We start from the raw sequence: 15,961 nt of genomic DNA on the forward strand, positions 1-15,961 counted from the left end.
AATGCTTCTTACAAAAACAAAAGGCCCTGAAGGGAAGATAAAGTAAATCACGATAGAATTTTGCAGGATCTCTGGGAATTCATCTGGGACTTTGGATCCTCTATAAGATTAGGTAAGGTAGATAAAGTGAGGAGGGTGGAGAGGATACAACAGTTTATCTCCATAGGTAGCCCCATAGGTTTGGCTCGGGTAACTAATGCTCCTGTGCACTTGGGCTGTGACCACTTGCACGTTTGCACAGCGCAATGCAGAGGGTCAGCATTTAAGCAGGGTGGGGTCCATTGCATGTGCCTGCAAGGTGTGTTAAGGCATGTGTTAGCATTTCAGCTTAGCTTAAACTGTCTGAGTAGATCTGGCTAATTACAAGACAAGTTAGTAGCTAGGTAAACCTCCAGGCCAGGGTACAGCTGAGGCACTGCTGATCGTATGGGGAAATTGCTGTTCTGTAGGTGATAGTCTGCAGTTGCTGGGGTTCAACTTTTGGGTGCTGCGTTTACCTTTCATCGGGACGCTGGAAGAGTATTTAATAGCAGCAGAAGTGTGCTCCCGTTCTGCCCCTGTAACATGCTGTTGCACAAACAAGAAAGAGGTAGGTGCCTCGGGCCCTGGCTCCCCTCAGCTGTCTGCCCTGAGACAGGGCATTTGCTCTAACTGCGGCCTCTCTTCCGTTTCATCTTGGCTGATTGTTTTGATTACTTTCTTCTCTTCTCTTCTTATTTTTTTTTCCTTCCTAAAGGAACAAAAAACAGAGGAGGTACATTAATCTGTGCCCAAGCTTTTGCTTTTGAGAGAAGATCCCTCACACACCGTAGCTGCCAGATCATTTTACATCCTGCCCAGGGGCTCTTTGGTGCATGCCAGTTCCCTTTCCCATACCTTTCTTTGCAGCTTTTCCTGCCCTTTTTCTGATGCAGAGATCTCTGTGATTGGCTGGCTGGCTAAGTCTGGCTTCCTCTGTGGATAATCCACTCAGTGATAACTCTACATATTTGATGCTGGATATGAGGAGAGGTGGACCTTCCATTTATTTAACCCTTCCCTGAAGGTTCCTCTCCTTTTGTGGAGTATTTAGCCTGCTTTTCTCCAGCATGAAAACTGCCAGGTGCCGTAGTATCTAGGAACTATACAGCACTGTGCTGCATCTCATCTCCCTGGCCTCATCCCTTTCCCAGGACTGCTCTCACCAGCACCTACATAAGAAGCAATATCAGAAGCAATTGTCTAGAGGAGACCTAGGTCTTGCTGCTTGCTCTTTCTGAACACGTTCTGGTCTGTGTTCATCTCACAAGGAATAATCATGGGTCACCTTTGGCCTTGGACCACAACCCATTCAAAATCTTTGCGTTTAGCCTGAAATTTCTCAAGGTCTCAGTTGCAGGAGCAGCTTGGCAGTGGGTGGAGGGGGCCTTTTCTTAACCTTGACCTGGCTGATGAGTTGCTGAAATGAACTTTAGAGGAGCTGGTTGCTCACTGTCTCCAGCTGATTGTGCTCACCAGTGAACATATCTCAGCTGAGCCTAGCGTGGTACCTAGCACACCAGAGCAGACCTTGGCACGCAGGGGACAAAGGTTTGTCTTGCTCAGCGCCCATGCATTAATGTGGACAGGTTTATTGCCCAGGTACAGGTCAAGTAAGGATGTGTCTTGCTGAATGGTGTCCCATGGCAGTGCGCATCCAGGCAGTCCCTCTGTCAGCTTCCATCTCAGGACTCTTCAGATGTGGCTGCTGTCCAGTCACCTCTGTGAATAGCTGTCCAAGACCATCCTTTTAGGATCATGTCTCTCTGAATTGGCAGTGAGGTCCTCCCATTGAATATTTAGGCAGGCCTGTTCAGCTTCCCCACCCTGCACAAGTCCCTGCTGGTGGAGACTCACTTGGGCAGCCTGGGAACATGACAAACCAAGCTGCTAGTGATTGCTCTGTCTTCTCCCTCCCCAACGTTTGGACTATTGTGTGTAGGTGAGAACAGGCTTGACTTCTATATCAGCAATGGGAGTGGCATGAAAACCTTCCCTTGAGGCAAGGGTTGTCCCCTAATTGGAACAGACCCACTTGTCATTATCCTACCTCAGTGAGGCACTAAGGGACCCTGTCAGGCTTTGAGTCGGGGTGAAAGACACAGTGCTCTGTCTTGGCTGCTATTCTACATGCAAGCTGTGCTGAGATCAGTCTTTTGGCAAAGGATTTCAACAGAAGGTGCTAGGCATTATGCTGTAAGGTGCATGAGTTTCCTCATGAAGACTCACAGCTCTTTCCATAGAGAGGGCAGGGAGCGCCTGCCCTCCTTGCACCTCACCACGTGGATGTGGGATGTTCTTACTGGCTCCAGAAAGCATTCAGCCATCTAACTGCTAAATAGGCAAGATCTTCCTCCTTGTGTTCAGGCAGATGAGAGCCCTCTCCCTCCCTCCCTTCACTTCACCCTTGATTCAATTTATTTTAGATCATATCTCAGAACTGAAAAAGTCTGACTTGTCTGTCTGTTCAGTTAAGGTCCACTTACCAGTAGTTTACACCCAGCACCCTTCTGCTGAGGGCTCTTTGTCATCAGTCCCACAGTACTCAGCTTTGTGTGAGTTAGTTTTTCCCTGTTTCAGGATTCCTTAGATGGACCTAAATGTGGTGCTGACAGCCTTATTGGAGCAACCTTTGAGCCCTCAGTAACCTGTTCATTTATCTTGTCTCTTAGCCAGGAGGGTGGGAGATATCTAAGCTGCACAGAAGTTTGGTTTTGTTTCTGGATTTGAGCCAGGAGATTAATAAGCTTCATAGCTCTGCCACAAAAGCTTCATTTTTCTCAAGAGGGCCTTAGTCTTTATATGCTTAGGTGGTCATTGATATCCTCTGAAGAGAGAGCCATGGACCAGCTCGGCAAGAGGGGCTGAGAGTAGATGACAGGCCGTGTTTAAAGTCTGCTATGAATCAGCCAAGGCGGAGCTGCACTGGATGGTGAAACCCCCTCCCCTGAAGCCTTAGCTGTGCTTTTAATCGCTAGCTTTTTAATCTTCAGCTGCAGAGTCAGCACCTAGAATGCCACTCATTGCCTTCATCAAGCATGACCCCAAGAGCAGCCAGGAATGGTGCAGACTGATGCTGAGGTTGTCTGCACAAAGAACTTCACCAGTGACTTAAGGATTGTGGTGGTACAGGGTGGCTGGGAGGGCATCTCTTGGAATCCCTCTAAATCAGAACAGGAGCTCGAAGATGTTACTTAGTCACCAGAGCTGCTTGGGACCTATGGTACCCATACACACTTGTTCCAGGGCTGCCACCTCTTTACTTCAGTAATTCCATCTCTTTCTTTTGGAGAGGGAGCTAAAATGAGGAGAGGTTATGAAAGACTGCTGTGCCTGGCACAGCTGTGCATTAGTTTGGCACGTGAGGCAGAGTGAGAGTGCCCTGTGCAGGTATTTCTCAGACTAAAACATGCCCCAGTCTTAGGTACCTGTGGCACCAAGCCTCCCAAAACTTGCACGTGATAATCAACTATTTCAGCTATGTCAAATATTCGGGTTACTAGTAAGAAACTTTCTTTTAAGAACAGAGGTCAGAATTAACACAGAACACAGTGGAGCGCTGTTTCCTTGGAGACAGATGTGAATGAGGCATGGACAGGCTCATGAAATCATCTGACAAGTCCCTGTTGGTGGTAATTAACACTGGGGGCAATGGTAAGACAGCACGGAGAGTTGCATGGGCTAGAGACAATTTTAGGAAAGTCCAGTCCTTTGAAAGTCTTCCAAAGGATGTCATAAATTGTAAGAACTGTTTTAGATTGGGATTTTATAAATAATCGGGCCACTTTCTCTTGAGACAGGTAAATAAGGAGAGGATGATTGTGAGGGGATAGATTTCAGAGCTTGGAAAGCAGCTAGAAGAGCTAGTAAGATACTAAGGTAACACTATGGAAAAGGAGCTCAAGAAGCCAGGAAGTGATGTCATGATCAAATTGAACCAATCTCACAGCATACGGGAAGAGGCAACGTTTTCAGCGTCCACAGAAAACTGTGCATCTGGGCAACATGCAAAATGAAATAGAAATTTTCAGGATAGGAATAAATTTGGTTAACTGACATGTTTGAAATTCACCAGCCACATCCTAGGACTGTTAGCTCACTGGTCTAACCCATGTATAAAGGTAGAATAGGTAAGAGCAGTTGTGGATTGGGGGTTGCAAGCTATACCAAAAATCACGTTCCCTTTACAACTAACAGCAGAACAAGAGAATCTCACACACGTGTTGGTCAAAGCATTGAAGGGTCTCTTATATACGCCTGAATTACCAAGCAAAAGAGTCATTTATTTCTTAAGTACCTTTCTGCTTTGTGTGAAATGGGAAATTATGTTGTCGTGGGAGACTCCAGCTGGGGAGCCTGAGAGCGATGCTATGCAACGCTCATCGAGTTCCTCATCGAGTTAGGTAGAAATGATGGCATGCTCAGGTAAAGCAATGATTTTAGATGTCCTTATGACAGGCGAAGATTGGGTTAGAACTGATGGTTGCTTAAAGACAAGGGATGAACTGAGATGACATTCCAGATGAAAAACAGCCAGCTTGATAGTGTATACTCTTGATTCTTCAAAGAGGTGGGTTTAAGAACAAATCAGACACCACTCAGGACAAAAATACCATAATAGAGGACTGGATGGTATTATATAGTCCTTTTTCACAGGGAAATTGATTGGGGAAAATATTAGGAAAGTGTGATTAAGTGGGAGAGCCTTGGAAAAGAGAGAGTTTTTTTCAGTTATCCAAAAAGCTCTGATTTAATACCCAGGAGAAGATAAAACACTTCTTAGGATAGTCGTCATGGTACAATAGTAGTTAGGAATAATTAATAATAAACCTTGACACTATAATAACTACAAGGAATAGGGAAAGGGGCAGAAGAACAGACGCACAACAAAATAATTGCGATATATCAAAAGGTGATATGAATAGCTGAAGACCTCAAGAAAAAAATACCTGTAGCTGGATGTCTAAGGACACTCAGTTGTTTTAATTCTATTAAATAAAAATCAATCCTGGCAGTAATATAAGCCTTTATCTTGATTAAGATTTTAAAAAATGATCTAAATGAGGCAGAAAGAAGAAGTGCTCACTAGATATGTCTGTTCTGTATTTGGAAAGAGCAGAATGTGGTCACAGGAGAATGATGAAGCACTTTCCAGGTCATTAGTAATTAAAGAGGCTCTTTGACAAGATCCGTTCAGGATAAATATTTTTATATTTCCAGGCATAGCTGACTGGCACCTAGAAGTCTAGAATATTCGAATGCATAGAGGTTGCATGGGGGAGGGACATAGCTGTAAAGAAGGCACCACACAAAGCTCAGGCTGCTTGAGGGAGAATGGAGCAAGTGATTCTGGAAAAAGCAGAGTGTTGCAGTTGCATTCTTGCAAACAGTATTTTGCAAAGCACCGGCCAACCTTAGTGGTACGGAAATCCCTGGTTTGCTGATGTCAATTTTTAAATGAGTAGAGGGGAACGACTCATTTAAAGAAGGCTGGGTGAATGGGTGAACCAAGTGACCTAAGTGATTAGCCTGACAGCATGTGTACCAAAACCAGTGAGAAGCCAGTGTGTGTGTGGAGGGGTTGGAAATCAGGAAAGAATGGAAAGTCTGCATGGATTTATGGAGAGATGAGAGTTGACAGACATACCTGATACCATTTTTGATGCTGACAGACAAACCTAATACCATTTTTGAGAGGTAACATACTAAGAGTCTCGAAAGGGGTAAATGTCATAGGTCAACATCCTAAGAGGCATTAAAATATAGTATGTTTTTAAACAGAGCCAAAACATACACTTGATAGCTATATATATGTGTATAGCCCATATTTAAGCTATGCATAGATACATCCAAGAACAAGGTCACGCCTTCCTCTACAGTGGTTCACTGTATCTGGGACAACAGCAGGAGCTCTGGAAAGGCTTAGGGAGCAGGGCTCACAGGCAACTTTGCACAAGTTCGCAGCCAGACACTGAAGCCCAAGCTAGCTTTAAACATCTTTTATTCCCGTGTGACGCTGGTGAGATTTGTCCCATTTTTGCATCACCTTTTAGAGTGGATGGAGCAAAGAATCCTAAACCTGATTCCAGGCTAAAGAAAAATGAAAAAATGACTTGAAAAGAGTTTAATCTCTTCTGCTCCCCCCCTGCCCCCCAAAAACAGGAGGGCGAGAAGTCTTGACCAATGCCTAAAGTCACTTCATAAGGCTTGTCTAAATGGCTATTTAGTCAGGCTAGGAAAGGGCAAGGAGGAAATGAGAAGACTGGAGAATGCCATGTATGTGCAATAAGATTTTAGTATGTACTGTAGGTCCAGTGCCTGCACCGGGCAACAACTTGGTAACTAAGAAACTGGAGATTACAAATTTTTTTTTTTTTCTCCCCTGCTCTGTTCCAAGAATTGGAGCAGGCCAGCAAAGGTTGCCTGACAGTTTGGTACAGAGCTGGGCAGAGAGTTACAGGAGAGCTTTGTGACTTACAGGGTCAGAGTTGTTCCGGCTACACGTATTACTTTTCATTTATCAACCTTGAATGTCACCTGCCATTTTACTAAGCCCTTTTAACTTGGTCACGAGAGCTTTCTGCAGCTTTCCATGGGCTGAGTCAGCGTTGACTGTCTTGCATTATTTTGCTTAATCACAAACTTTGTCACCCCACTCTCCAAACTGCTCTGAAGGTATTGAATGGAAATGATCAATTTGGCCAGGACAGATTTCCTCCTATACTGACTGCTTGTAATTCACCACTGCTTCATGGTTAACCAGGTGCTGACTAATGTAGTTCTTCATTCTTAATTACAACTAAGTTGCCAGTTGCAGAGACCAAACATATTTTTTCTGTAGTTTCTGGACCTCCCCCCCCCGGCCATGATCTTTTTTTAAACAATAGCCACCGCACCTCTAATTTTCCACTCCCACCATGTCAAGGTTCATGTAAGTGATAAATTGCTTGCGACAGTTAACTGTTCATCGGTCTCATACCTGACCAAATGGCACTCGGTTCTGACACTTTGCTGCTCTTCATTTTATTGATTTGGTCTAAAGCCCTGACTCTTCAGTTTGCAACGGCACCTTAGTCTCAGCTCCTCCTCCGAAGCCGCTTGTCTGGGAACATCCCGAAGCTCCTCCGACTGCAAAACATGCACTTCACTTTTCTACTATGGCCTTGGCTTCTCTAATCACTCCCACTCTTATGGCTCTTTGGACACTGGCTGCTTTCCTGTCCTTGATGCATTAAAAAAACAAGTTTTAATACTGCCTTTTTTTTTTTAATTTGTCACGTAGTTTTTTAACAATCTACTTTTTTAGGATCTTACATTTAATTTTTAGAATTTGTGTGGTTTTCCACTATTCACATTTGGCTACAACTTCTGCTCTTTGAAGGTTATCTTTCCAAAGCTTAGGCAGTAAAGTGTAACACATTACTATTGTTTCTTCTAGGAGGTGCAGTCTCATACATTTAACAGAAAATAATTCCTTCATCTGCTATAAGAAGGCAAGATGATACTTATATAGTAAGATAAAATCTGGAGGTAAGTTAGCAGTGCTACAGTATGAAATTATATTCAGCTCGCAAGGGTAAGTAACAAATTACTCGGTTTTGCAGCGTGTGCAAAGTAACACTGCTAAAATGTGCCCAGCTTGTTTGTGATGAGACACCCGCTTTCTGTGAGTACTGACCGTGCATATAGCAGTGTTTGCATACGTCGACTGCAAGTGCTGAACCTGTTTTGTGAATGGCATCTGCTGCACAGCAGAGTGCTGAACATTGGCATTGAAGCTGTGAGTCCCATACGAATGCCCAATAGGCGCATTGCCTCATCGGCTCTTCTAGCTGAGACCTCATCTTCTGCTTCCTCGGACAGGGCTCGTTGATCCATTTACTCAGGGACTGATTCACTTTAGAAATGGCTGGAGTGTGTTTGAGTGGCCAAGAATTTGGAGGCTGTGCTTACGCCTTCACTAGCTCATTACATTCCGGTGTGGGTGTTGGGTTTTGTTTTGTTTTTTTTTTTTTTTAAGAGCAACCTTAATTACTGTCTACAGCTGCTCAAATAGATCTTCACTACAAAATGTTTTGCCAAAGGCTGAAGTTTCACACTGATGATTTTGAGGTGGTGGTGATCCGGGGACAGCTCCATGGCCATTTCTTGGAGATGAATTTAGCAAGTGCCAGTGAAGAACAAACTTACTTTTCTAAACCATCAAAGTGGCCTTAAAAAGGACATTGTCCTGTAACACCACTGCTAATGACCATACCAGACCTTCATTTGCATTTCCTCTGTTTAAAATAAAAGAAAACAAAAGGTGCAGATTCCAACCCCGGAAATGCTTGTCTGCCTGTAGAGAAGTTCATGTTGTCCCTTTAACCAGGAGACATTTCTTTCTCCAGCTTCCCTTTGCTGTTGTTCAGCAAGGAGTTAAACCAAGCCGATCTCCAGCTTATTGTAGCTATTCTTAGAGCCGGTTTGCCCCAGCACAGTGACACAATTGCTTTTAGCGGCTTTGCTAAGCAAGAACCCCCCCCCCCCCCTTATAGCCATCCAAGCTCTTGCGTTCTCCGACTGACCCTTTCAGGGTGCTCTCTTTGGAAAGATTTCTAAGAACAAACCTAGAGCTCCTCTGCTCAGGCAAAAACTCTTCCCCAGGTGGAGGCGCAGCCTCAGTGGCAGAAAGCCCGTCTTTAGCCCCAGGCCATCTACAGTCACGGCTCCTACTTTTTTTTAGGCCAGATGTGCTGTTCCTGAAGAGAGTGACAGGAGTAGTGACTGGGGAACCTGAGTTAGCTTTTCCCTCTGGCCAGCAGCAGGGCCTTGCTGTGGTGCCATCTGCAGGCACGTCTGCCTGGCTGCAAAATCAGGATTTAGAGGAAAAGCTACAGGAGCCCAGCCCTCCAGGCAGGCCAGGGACTGTGCGACTTGTTGAGCCAATTCCTCACTCCCTATTTCCATACAAGAGCAACCACGTTTTCAGTTCTGGGCTTACCAGCTTGCTCCGCCTAGCTGCCTGTATCATTTTCCAGGAACATCACAGGCAGGAACGTAAACTGGTTAAAGCAGTATTTTAAATAAAAAACACAGGAAACCATTCTATGTGAGCCATTCACAGCAATTGTTGTTCTGCAAGCTGGCACTCATGTGGTCCCTCCCCCCCCCCCCCCCCCCCCCAGCCAAACTCTTACTGGTTTGCACTTACTTCCTCAGCAATCAAGGCTCAGGTCTCAGATAGGAACCATAACTGATAAATAATGCAAGTTCTTTGCTCTAGGTGAATTTTCAGGGAGCCTTATCTTGCTCAGGAAAAAATAAGGGTGCTTAGTTGAAATAAGGGAGTCTTTAAAATGGTCCTACTTTAAAACCAGGGTGTACAGTTCAAAATAACTTTGTGTTTTACCTAGAAGCTGCTTGGAGTCCCAGCTCACACCATTCCACCTATTTTTTTTTCCTCTGAGGGCATGCTATGAGCAAAACAATATTGCCTGCTGGCCCAGCAAACATAATTTTTACAGTCTCACAGTATCAGATAAGCTGCTCCTAGACACTGTATGTTGAATAATTGTAACATTCATCTTGATCCTGGGAGAGACTCCAAGTCCTTGATCCAAATCAGGGACTGCAACAGTTGGGGTTCAAACACCTCCCCGGGGAGAGCCTGCTGAGACATGACTCACAGCTCTCAGAAGCTGAACTCTTAAAATGGAGACCAGGACAATTGAGTTGGTAGTGCATTGCCCATGCAACCTATTGTGCTTGGGTCAGGGAAGGCTGGGCCTCATCCCTCCATGCTGACTGCTTGCAGCGTGAAGTAACACACACAGCACCAGAGGGCTCCTGATTTGCAACTGCCCTTCTCTTCCTGCACAGGCAGGGCTGTGCCTTATTCCAAGGCACATATACTGCTTGGTAACCAAAGCCTCAGGCGCATCCTTAAGCGGCCATTCCTTCTAGGACAATTTGATTTGTTTTAGACAAGGTAAAAAGCAATGAAAAATCCTCCTCTTCTCTTAAGGCTTTTCTACTAAGAAGCAAGGAGGAAGAGAGAAGCAGTTCTTGGTTATTGTGTCACTTTGCCAAATCAAATGCAAAGTCAACTGCTCAGCACTTTATTCTCCATGCACCAGAGCAACAAGCAAGCCTGCAGAGTCAGGAGGTGCACGAAGGAGCAGAGCTACCTTCCACTCAGCAGTCCTGCACCACACCTTATTTTGGCTCAAGGGCAGGAGTCTCACCACTTACAGTAAGCACAGGTAACTCACTACTCTAAATACCACAGCTCTACTTGCTGCAGCCTTGCACTCAGTGGAGCTAGGCACTTACTGTCTTCAGATCTTGTATCCCAGGACTGCTCCACACCTATGCCTGACCAAAGTTGTCCAAACATCTCTCATGTCATTCCTCATGCCTGCACCACCTGAATTTTCTGTCTTCACATGCTGTCAGTAGCACATTGGGCACAGAACACTTTACTAGTACATGGAACAGCTGGTCCAACAGTTACAGCCAGGCTGCTAGGACCTATCTTAGAGCAGACACAACACTTGCTGTTTTCCTCCACCTTCCCCCATTGACAGACAGACAAGATGTTTCAGATGGTGAACACTTTATTGATGTAAGGTGGTAAAGAAACAGATCAGTTTCTATCAGCCTCACCATCTCCCCCAGGCTCAGGGGCAAGTTGGAGAAGTGGGGGAGGCAGAAGGGAACAGAACTGGCCTCTCACTGCAGGCTGCAGAGCTAAGTGGTGGTGAAAAGGGCAGGGTCTCTAGCAAAGGAGAGTCCTGCTTCCCTAGGCAGCAGGGGGGGGGTGTCTCGTGTGTTTGGCTCACTCCTTGGAAGCCATGTGGACCATCAAGTCCACAACACGGTTGCTGTATCCATACTCATTGTCATACCTGGAGGCAGAAACACAAGAGCTGAGCTTTCTGGACTGTTTCTTGCATCACACCATCCTATATAAGAGTACTGCTCCTCTACCGCGGCTCAGAAAAGGGAGGCAGAAGGGCTATTTCCCGATACAGAAAACAAGCAGCACCCCATCCACTCTCCCGTAAGGGAAGGAAAAGGCTGCAGTTGTCAGATATGAAGCAACATCACTCCTAAGACTTTTAGGTGTTGGAGCCACCCCACTCAGCAGCAGTAGATTTATCAGTATACAATGCCAGCTGGTGGTGGTGAACAGAACAAAAAACCTGGGACAACTGCCAGCTCCCACCCTCCCACCAAGAGCTCAAGTGCTCCCTTCCACACCCCCCAGGCTGTGCATACCAGGAAACCAACTTCACGAAGTGATCATTCAGTGCAATGCCAGCACCTGCATCAAAGGTGGAGGAATGGCTGTCACCATTGAAGTCACAGGAGACAACCTGGAAGAGAGGAGATTCTAACTCAGTCCTCCACCCCACAGATGGAGGCAGCCTGACCCAGGAGTGCCATAAGCAGAATCCCAGCAAGGCAGCTCCCAGCAGGAAGACGAGAGTGCTACCAACCACAGGCTGAGACACTGAAAGCTGTTTACCTGGTCCTCTGTGTATGCCAGGATGCCCTTCAAGGGCCCATCAGCAGCAGCCTTCACTACCCTCTTAATGTCATCATACTTGGCCTGAGAATAGAGACAACATTAAGAGGGTCAGATCCCAATTCACACAAAATTGTCAGCTGGGCCAGGGAAGGGGGTAGAGAGGAATGACACAGCTACAGCCCAGATACTGGGAGCAGCACAGCAGGTGCTATTCTTGCCAAGACCAAGTATTCCTGGTCATCACCAGGGCTGAGTGGGAAGAGTGTGGGAGGAAGACACAGATGTAGAGGGGGCAATTCTAGATAAGAGGAATTTGGAGGAAGCAGGAGCAGGTTTGGAGGTTAAGGCCTTCCCCACAACACTCACTGGTTTTTCCAGACGGCAGGTCAGGTCCACAACAGAGACATTTGGGGTTGGCACACGGAAAGCCATTCCAGTAAGTTTCCTGTCAGAGAGGTAAGAGTCAGAACAGCAGTCAGCACCCCTCTGCCAGCCTTCTATTCCGCTAGGAATGGGCCAGAGCCAGCCAGGCACTGTCTACCTCCTTCCGACACCTGAGAAGGGCTGACACTCACCCATTGAGCTCAGGGATGACCTTTCCTACAGCCTTAGCAGCCCCAGTGGATGCTGGGATAATGTTCTGGGCAGCACCTCTGCCATCCCTCCACTGCTTCCCAGAGGGGCCATCCACTGTCTTCTGTGTGGCTGTGATGGCATGGACAGTGGTCTTGGGGAAGAGAGCACAGGAATAAGAACACAGCCAATAACTTTCAAAAAACATCCTGAATGCTTAACTCCCCATCCCAAGGAACACAGGGAGGCTAGCCCTCTTACTGTGTGAGTTTACACCCCTCACAAACACAGAGCCCGTGGACAGTTACTTCTCTTCTCACATGAAGAAACGTGGGGATAGGACACACTAAGCAGCAGGCTTTAGACCTACCATAAGACCCTCCACGATGCCAAAGTTGTCATGGATGACCTTGGCCAAGGGCGCCAAGCAGTTGGTGGTGCAAGAGGCATTGCTGAGGAAAAGAGAAAGACACACATCAACCAGAGGCAGTATACCTACCCATGAAAGATGAGACCCCATGCAGCTGGTGAAAGTTCCAGGCCAGAGAGCATCCTCTTCTCTCCTTACCTGACAATTTTCAGCGACTTGTCATACTTGTCATGATTGACACCCATCACAAACATGGGAGCATCAGCTGAGGGGGCAGAGATGATAACACGCTTAGCGCCACCCTTCAGGTGAGCCTGTGAGAAGAGAAGGAGATCAGTTAACCCAGAATACCCCAACAGCTTGGAGAGCAAGATACTTCCTCAGACACCCTCTTCTCCCTCCCAGCCATCTCCTCCACATCTTGAACTCTGTACATGGTGATGTGCCCCACAGGTAGGAGCAGCAAGCGTCCTTTCTCCCACATGCCACTGGCCTACTCACGCTAGCCTTCTCTGTAGTGGTGAAGACACCAGTGGACTCCACAACGTATTCAGCACCAGCTTCTCCCCACTTGATGTTGCTGGGGTCACGCCTGAGGAGGGACAAAATCATAAGAGTTGCTCTGTGAGAGATCTGTTTTCACCCTTCCAAGGGATGAGAGGGAGAAAGAGATACTTACTCCTGGAAGATGGTGATGGGGTTCCCATTAATCACAAGTTTCCCATTCTCAGCCTTGACAGTGCCCCGGAAGTGACCATGAGTAGAGTCATATTTGAACATGTAAACCTAGCAAGGAGAGAGAAGGGGGCGGGGGGGGGGGGGGGAAGAGGTCAGGCACCCTAGCTGCAACCCCCCATCCCTTGCTCTTGCAATCACAGATCCCAGAGTTCTCCAGTGAGCTGATCCAACTGCTGCTCTGTACTCGGCTCCACCAAATCTGCTGGGCCCACAACCCTACGCTTTGTCTCTCTCATTCCACCCACAGCCCCACACCTGACATCCATGGGGAGCTGCCAGAACAGAGCTAGGGGAGTCCACTGCCCCACTGCAAGAGGCAAACTGCATAGAAGGCCTGGAGGAGACACCACGAGGCAACTCACCATGTAGTTCAGATCAATGAAGGGATCGTTGATGGCCACCACTTGAACTTTGCCAGAGAGGATGGCAGCCCTGGTGACCAGGCGGCCAATGCGGCCAAATCTGGGGAGAGAGATGCACAGATAAGTAGGAGGAGCAAGGAGCCTGGCTGGCTGGGCAAGGCAGGGCATAACAGTCCATGGCTTTCCCTCTGGGACATCGGCTGCTCCCTGCCCAGAGGGGCAGAAGGGAGCCCATCAGCTGCGTTCAAAGGCCAAGGAGCCCCAATTGAAGATTAAGAGCGACCCCTGCTTGGGGCAGCCGCGCAGGAAAGGTCAGGCGCTAAATTTACTGCAGGATCCGGTTACTCCTCACAGCACGGTGGGAGAAGGTCACATTCCCCAGGGCCCCCGGGGCTCCTGCGACACACGATCTCCCTGGCATCCTTCCGACGGGGGTCACCAGCCCGGCCCCGAGCGGTGGCACCCGGCAGGGCCGGGCAGGACAAGGCAAGGCGAGCCGGGCCGCGGGCGCTCGCCGCGCAGGGTGACTCAGCCCGACTCGGCCGGGGGGGAAAAGGGGGAAGTGACTCAGTGCCCCGCCCTCGCCGGGGCCGCTACCCCAGGGGGGACGAGTTGCCCCGCGGCGCGGCGCGCAACGGCTCATCCGCGCGTCCTTGGCGCCACCTTGCGCCTCCCCCGCGCCCGCCCACCCGCCCGCTCCTCTCCCCTCCCCCCCCAACCCCGCACACTCACCCGTTGATTCCGACTTTCACCATCTCGCCTCTCAGGGATGTTGGTGCCTGCGGGGAGAGAGCGGCGCTGAGAGGCGCGCAGAGCGGGGCGATCCGCCCCGGGGGAAGGGAATCTTCCCCCCCCCCCCCCCGCCATCTTGCCGCCTTTGTGCCCGGGGGCGCCCAGCCGCCATGCGCCCCCCCCCCCAAAGCTTCCCTGCTCCCGCCCCACGGCAGCGCAGCCCCCCCCCCACCCAGAAACAGGACTGCCCGCCCGCCCGCCGCCTTTCCGTCTCCCCCCCTCCCATCCCCCAGCCCCCTTACCTGCCGCCTCCGACCCGGCCCTGACGGACAGTGAGAAGGTGGCGCCGCGCCGCGCCGCCGCTTTTTATAGCGGCGGAGGGGAAATGGCGGGTCCCGCCCCGTCGGGCCGGCGCCGAATGGGAGTGCGGGGGCCGGGCCGGGCTACGTGCGCTGGGGGGCTGCGGCAGCGGCGGCGCCCCCCTCCCCCCCCACCGGGCCGCGGGCAAAGGTCCCCCCAGAGGGGCCCCCGCCGCCCCCTCGGGGCCCGGGGCTGCGCTGCGCTGGGGGGGTGCAGCGCTCCTCGGGGGAGGGAGGATTGCAGTGGGGTGGGGGGGGACCGCAGTGCTCTGCCCCTTGCCAGCGCTGAGGGGCCTCTGCGCTGTGCGATGTTGGGGCGGGGGGAGGGAGGCCAGGGCATGGCTGGCCCCAGGGGGAAGCGGGGCTGTCGGGGTGCGTGGGTTGCGCTCAGCGCCGCACACCTGAGCTGGGGGGCCCGGCACCCCCCTGGCAGGGCGCGCGCGGCCCCTCCGGCTGCCGCCTGCCCGAGCCCCGCGGCTTGCGAAGGGAGGCCACGCGGCCGCAGCCCCCCGTTCGGGGAGGTTAGGAAGGAGCCTGGTGTCGGGCTCCGGCCTCTCGCTAGCCGGGGGCTGCTTCTGCCAGGCGCGTGTGCGGCCACGCGTGCCTTGCTGGGCCTTGCCCAGCCGCCGCGCGACATGGTGGGCGCCGCTTTCCTTGGCGGCCCGGCAACAAGGGGGGAGGCCACAGCGTGCGCCGCTCTCTGCACCCCTTTGGCCCCCCCGGCCCCGGTGGGGGCGGGAAGGGCTGCACTGTTGCCGGGGCCATCCCGAGGGCGCAGCAGGTTGCCCAGCCCAGCCCCCCTCTTCCCCACATGTCGCTGGGGGGAAGCGGGGCCGTGCTGCCCTTGGCCTGCTGCTCTCGGGGGGGGGGGGCTGCTGTTTTGCCCCCGCTCTTGCCAGGGCCCCGAGCTGCCCCACGCTGCGCTAGCCAGGCGCGCTGTGAGCGCGCCTGCTGACCCAGCCTCCCCCCGGCCGCCGGCCAAGGCCTCGACATGCTGCGCCGAGCGGCGTGAGCACCATGTTAATGAGGAACCGGGGAGGCTGCTACTCGCGGGACGTGACTGCGGAAATCCTGCCTACCACCCCGCGCTGCCGGCTCGCATCCACGCTGTCGGGGCGCGTTCATTGGCTGGGGGCAGGCCAGGGCCTGGGCCGGGCGCCGGTGAGGAGAGAGTGCTCCTCGCATGATGGCCGTCCCTGCCCTGCATGCCTGCCGGCTGCTCCGGGGCAAGGCCGGGATCCCGCCGGCTCTGCGCTGAGACCTAGAGCATGTCTCAAAGCGGCTGTTCCCTGGG

The 15,961-nt window shown here is 50.6% G+C and overlaps 1 protein-coding gene and 1 long non-coding RNA gene across 2 annotated transcripts; one reads left to right on the forward strand and one right to left on the reverse strand.

Annotated features, from left to right (window-relative positions):
* The first annotated feature begins 457 nt into the window (after window positions 1–457).
* Window positions 458–8,192, forward strand: LOC138065707 (uncharacterized). The gene is made up of 3 exons (XR_011138814.1): window positions 458–589; window positions 7,457–7,548; window positions 8,063–8,192. It is a non-coding gene; the product is annotated as an uncharacterized lncRNA (long non-coding RNA).
* A 2,406-nt stretch (window positions 8,193–10,598) lies between these two features.
* On the reverse strand, window positions 10,599–14,800 carry GAPDH (glyceraldehyde-3-phosphate dehydrogenase). The gene is made up of 12 exons (XM_068931074.1): window positions 14,611–14,800; window positions 14,309–14,355; window positions 13,577–13,676; window positions 13,156–13,262; window positions 12,978–13,068; window positions 12,675–12,790; window positions 12,477–12,558; window positions 12,109–12,260; window positions 11,900–11,978; window positions 11,531–11,614; window positions 11,281–11,378; window positions 10,599–10,907 (listed from the first exon to the last, which is right to left on the reverse strand). The coding sequence occupies exons 2-12, from the start codon at window positions 14,329–14,331 to the stop codon at window positions 10,838–10,840; spliced, it is 1,002 nt and encodes a 333-aa protein (XP_068787175.1). The 5' UTR covers window positions 14,332–14,355; window positions 14,611–14,800; the 3' UTR covers window positions 10,599–10,837.
* Between the last annotated feature and the right edge of the window lie 1,161 nt (window positions 14,801–15,961).

This window comes from Struthio camelus, chromosome 1 (genome assembly GCF_040807025.1).
Source record: "Struthio camelus isolate bStrCam1 chromosome 1, bStrCam1.hap1, whole genome shotgun sequence".
Taxonomy (NCBI): Eukaryota; Metazoa; Chordata; class Aves; order Struthioniformes; family Struthionidae; genus Struthio; species Struthio camelus.

Excerpts from the sequence above, each read along its gene's own strand:
- GAPDH (XM_068931074.1), bottom strand. The coding sequence starts at position 14,331 with ATGGTGAAAGTCGGAATCAACGG. Across the intron at positions 13,263-13,576 it reads TCATTGATCTGAACTACATG|GTTTACATGTTCAAATATGA; the intron begins GTGAGTTGCCTC and ends TCTCCTTGCTAG. Across the intron at positions 13,069-13,155 it reads CCCATCACCATCTTCCAGGA|GCGTGACCCCAGCAACATCA; the intron begins GTAAGTATCTCT and ends GTCCCTCCTCAG.